This window comes from Mus caroli, chromosome 12, assembly GCF_900094665.2.
Source record: "Mus caroli chromosome 12, CAROLI_EIJ_v1.1, whole genome shotgun sequence".
Lineage (NCBI taxonomy): Eukaryota > Metazoa > Chordata > Mammalia > Rodentia > Muridae > Mus > Mus caroli.
Genome location: NC_034581.1, coordinates 9,984,884 through 9,990,156, shown reverse-complemented (window position 1 = coordinate 9,990,156; position 5,273 = coordinate 9,984,884). Strand labels below are relative to the sequence as shown.

Below are 5,273 nucleotides of genomic sequence, written 5' to 3'. Positions count from 1 at the left end.
AAAAAAAAAATACCCAATAATTATTCTCACAGAAGCTGATATATATCAAAAGTGAAAATATAAAACGAGCACTAAGATAGTTTGGCACGTAGGACCACTGTGGTTAATAGAGCATGAAATGTAGAGTTGAAGATTTTCCTTAAAAGTAAATCTCCTATTTCATACTGGTAAGTAACATGTTTAACCCCTCGCTCCTGAGTTTCTCTTATAAACTGGAAAGATGACCACCACTGAGACTACTCAGGAGAAAACTGAATGAGAAAAATAGTAAGTGCATAAAATGTTCTAACAAGTTTTTCAGAACTACCAAACTCAGTCTAGACTAACTGTCTGGGACAGCTGCTCCACACTGGCGCTTGCTCTCTCCCTTGAAGGGAACAATGACGTCTGCTGGTTTTACAACCACACACCCTGAGGAAGTTTGTTTCATTTCAAGGGAAGCTGGTTTTCCCAAAACTTCAGTACAAATACACACTTTCATCACATGCCAAGAATCGTAGACAACATTACTTCTTGGTCAAAATAATGTTCTTCTGATACTATTAAACTACTCCTGATGCTCACACAGGCTGATGTGAAAAACAACATAGGAGTTTAGCTTTCCAAAGGCTTACCTGCAACTCTCAGCAACTCAGCAAGGCCTAGCAGTTTGGCTGACTGTTTGTAGCATGTGGGGGACTGGGAAACACACTCCTTGATGAGACTGATTCGGTCAGAACACAAGCGTACTATAAAACAGACATTGAAGAACTTCATGAACATACAAAAGAGCTGTCATAAATGTTCACATGTAAAGGACAAAATGAACTCAAACCGGCTACAGTGGTATGCAGCCCTTGTAACCCAACAGGGCTGATGCTAAGACAGGAGGGTCATATATTTGAGTACAGCCTGAACTGGTAAGAACTCATCTCCCCAAGACCAGTCTATGTTCAAAATAAATTTGAGTGAGTGTGTGTGTGTGTGTGTGTGTGTGTGTGTGTGTGTGTGTGTGTGTGTTTGTGTGTGTGTAGACAGCTTCTCACTAAGTAGCCCTGATTGCATGGTTATTCAAGTATCTTCCTGGCTGCCTCCTGAGTGCTGAGTTTACAGACATGTGCCATTAAATTTGGCTTCACAAAGCCACATTTTAACTCAACCTCACCCAAGGGTGGAGAACAGGAGGTTCACAAGTGCACCATGTTCCAATTCTCCCATAGCTAAGCCCATTGTCCCCACTTAAACTAGCATTCAGGAAAATGAAACCCCTGATCAAACTGTTCAAATCATAGAACAAAGAATGTTTAAAGGGGAAAAGGTCAAAGGCCATAAAGTGTGCCCCTGGGGTAAGTGGTTCTTTCTCAGAGTATTGAGGACAAAGAAGATGGCATTGTCTGGGCAGCTGGCTTACAGTAACTATGACAACTGTAACAGCAGGTACATAAAATAGAGAAGAACTCAGGCACTGACTTATATGTAACTATCATACTAAGCCAACCCTTATAAATAGGTTATTATCCCCAAGGGAAGAAACTGGGGTACAGAGGGCTTAGGATACTTTAACAAACATCAATGAAAAAGAGGTAGGGCCTGAATTTATCTCAACTCCTTAAATTCTGCCTGTGACTTTCGTCTTTATTTCTAAGTCCATTGTAAATTCTTATATAGCTCAGTCAATGCTAACAGCACAGGGGAAAAGACTCAAGGAACGAGGTCACCAGTACCTCAAAGAACTGAAGTTTCTGCTCCTATGTTACTTTTTTAAAGGGGAAAGGAAACTATGGTGGAAACATCAAAAAACACAGATGAACTCAGCTCTATTTCCCAACCAGTTTTTGAGTTAAGGACGGCAGTAAAGAAGCCAGTGGCCCACAGTTCACGGCTCCTCAGGCAACCATTTTCTTCACTCAGGGGCCTGGAGTCCTGCATTTGAACATAATGAAAATCCAAGACCCACTTACCAGCGATGGTCAGCTAAAGTCTGGAATGTTGCAATACACCACCCTCACAGTGTAAAGTACTGAGACAAGCTGTGTGAGCAATGCTTATACCAGTGGTTCTCAATCTGTGGGACACCAGCCCTTTAAGACCATCAGAAATATCAGATATTTAGGGTTCATAACAGTAGCAAAATTACAGATACGAAATAGCAATGAAAATAACTTTATGGTTGGGATCAGCACAACAAGAGGAACTGTACTGAAGAGTGGCAGCACTGGGAGGCTTGGGAACCACTGGTTTAGAGGGTTACAAGGTCCCATCATCACACTGTAGGTACACAGGACGACTGTGTGACCAACGCCTGTATGAATGGCTCCAACATTACATTTAGGCAACATGAAGACTTCAGCAGCAATTAAGTTCTAAGTAAAAATTTTCTCTTGTAACATTGGGTCTAGCATAGGGAAAAGGCAGTTAGTTAATAATCTATGAAATTAAAATACAGGAGTAAGTATTTGCCAAAACTAAAATAAATCTGCAACTGTCATCAATAAAATACCAAGTATCTATTTTTGGTTTTAGCCAATGTTATTATTGTTATTTCTTTTTTTTCCATTTAGAAATAATTTTTATTTAGTAGCCAAATAAAACTTCTGGCAAACAGTTTTCACCTATAAGATCATTATCTTAATAACCAGAGAGGTACTTTGTATTCAACTCATATTCATACTAATAAATATCAATCCTAATAACCAGACCTATTTCTGAGTAAAATACATAAAGATGTCTGATGTACTATGGGGGCTGTCAAAGCTTCCTTCACTACAAATTCAGTGGCCTCATGTGTATGTGTGTGTAAATATGCATATAGAGAGAGGGGAGTGAGGGAGAAAGAGACAGATCTGAGTTGATCTCTGTAATATTTGGCATAGCTGTTGCTTCTGTCTGCTGGACAAGAAACTGCCTGTTCACCAAGTTCTCATAGCTTCCTGAGTTATTTTTCTATTCTTTTACTGCATGTTCTCAAGATCACCATTTCAGCTTTTAAACTTAGAAATGCCTCATGACTTGATCCTTGTGCCTCTTAGTCATCACAACATCCCCATCAGACTTTGGTGAATACATCCCGACGACTTTAAACGCTTTACACATGTGAATGATTTTTAATGACATATTTCATGGCTCTTTTTCTGCCATATAATTTAGGTACTTGGGTTATGCCTATTAATATGCATAATAGGAAATTCTCTGAGAATCTGAGGAAATTTTATTTCTGTACATTGTTCTTAATATTTCTTTAAACATTATAAACAAGATTTTTTAATTCATAGCAAAATGATTCTACTTGATATTTCACTGTAAAAAAAAGAAAAGGCAATAGAGTCTATTACTAATGAATTTAGATTACCAAAGCTACAAGAGGGAATACTTCTTATTGTAAAGTTAATAATGTAATACCAAGCAGAAGGCTCACCTTGCAAAGGCAGGGTCTTCACCCCAAATTCTTCAAGATACCCCAGGGCTTGGATGAGGTCTAATTCCTCCTGAATGGCAGCCGGCCTGTCCGTTATGAGCTGTAAGCAGCACCTATAAAAACCAGATCGATTTTGAAAAGCATTCATTCATGTCACCTTTCAGGTCGAATAAGTGCTCCAACACATATTTCCTCAACCCCAGTCAGACCCGGCTCGGAGGGTGAGGGGATGTGACAGCAGTGACAGGTGCCAGTGGTCCCAGGTGTGATGCAGCATGACTCGGCTTACTGATACTTTAACTAATGAGGACAAACGCAACAAGGACCTGAAAATGGGATTGGTTTCTGTTTATTTGGGTATTTTGTTTTCTTTTTAAGATAGAATTCAGATGAATTCTGGCTTCCCATCTAAGGAAACAGAATTGCCTTTATTTGTCTCAATTTGGAATCCTTTGAGAAATGACCAAAAAATTACACACATTACATTTTCCTAACAAAGAAGAATCCGTTGGTAATGCAGTACTGATGTAAACAGCAAAAAACGTGATTTGCTGGTCAACAAGCGAATGTGGCTTCTCAGTTTGCTTTGAGACAGCAGCTTGCTGTGCGCTACTGGTTAATGTGACCTTCACACCGCATATCTGTTTATATGGAATACTTTCAAATCTATTGTTTTTTTATTTATTAAAAGTGCCCTTTAATGCCAGGCATGGTGGTGCACGCCTTTAATCCCAGCACTTGGGATGCAGAGGCAGGTGGATTTCTGAGTTCGAGGCCAACAAAGTGAGTTCCAGGACAGCCCATAGCACCAGCTGAAGATATGGAGGTACAGGTAGGGCACAGGTATGACTCAATGGCAAATGCAGTCTAATCTTGACCTTGCACAGTTGTAGGATTTAAATATCTAAGCATCCACACATTCTGTTAATTCTAATGTAATCACTACAGACTCTGATTTTATAAGATTTTAAATGCATGTACCCTTGAATCCATGAATTCTAGACTGGAAATTTATCCAACAGAGAGGCTAACATATGTCCATTACCGGATTGCTAAAATTTCTTTTGTTTTAAAGGGAAAAAATAGATACAAAGTAAATTCTATAAGATATAAAAGACATATCCAGCCTGAGCATATATATGAGTCACATGTCCTAAGTGTGCAGTGTCTGCAGCAATATAGAGAGTCAGTCGACCTTCACCACCCGAAAGGCAAACAGCAGCTGGATCTCAACTGAAAGCCTCTTTGTGGGCTTCTTCTTTGTGGGTGCGGCAGTCTCTGGATGGTCCATCCTTTCATCTTAGCTCCAAACTTTGTCTCTGTAACTCCTTCCATGGGTATTGTGTTCCCTATTCTAAGGAGGAATGAAGTATCCACACTTTGGTCTTCCTTCTTCTTGATTTTCTTGTGTTCTGCAAATTGTATCTTGGGTATTCTAAGATTCTAGGCTAATATCCACTTATCAGTGAGTGCGTATCAAGTGACTTCTTTTGTGATTGGGTTACCTCACTCAGGATGATATCCTCCAGATACATCCATTTGCCCAAGAATTTTATAAATTCATTGTTTTTAATAGCTGGAAAGCACTCCATTGTGTAAATGTACCGTATCCATTCCTCTGTTGAGGGGCATCTGGGTTCTTTCTAGTTTCTGGCTATTATAAATAAGGCTGCTATGAACATAGTAGAGCATGTGTCCTTATTACATGTTAGAACATCTGAGTATATGCCCAGTAGAGGAATTGCTGGATCTTCCAGCAGTACTATGTCCAATTTTCTGAGAAACCGCCAGACTGATTTCCAGAGTGGTTGTACAAGCTTGCAATCCCACCAACAATGGAGGAGTGTTCCTCTTTCTCCACATCCTACCCAGTATCTGC

General features: G+C 39.7%; 1 protein-coding gene across 4 annotated transcripts in view; it reads right to left on the bottom strand.

The window, feature by feature from the left end:
• Positions 1 to 5,273, bottom strand: part of Nbas (neuroblastoma amplified sequence) — a 295,155-nt gene that overhangs the window by 157,309 nt on the left and 132,573 nt on the right. For all 4 annotated transcript variants that reach the window (XM_021178926.1, XM_029484416.1, XM_021178925.2 and 1 more), the window contains exons 31-32: positions 3,395 to 3,507; positions 615 to 728 (exon numbers count right to left, since the gene is read on the bottom strand). In XM_021178926.1, the coding sequence (XP_021034585.1) occupies positions 615 to 728; positions 3,395 to 3,507 (227 nt within the window). The remainder of the gene's footprint in view (positions 1 to 614; positions 729 to 3,394; positions 3,508 to 5,273) is intronic.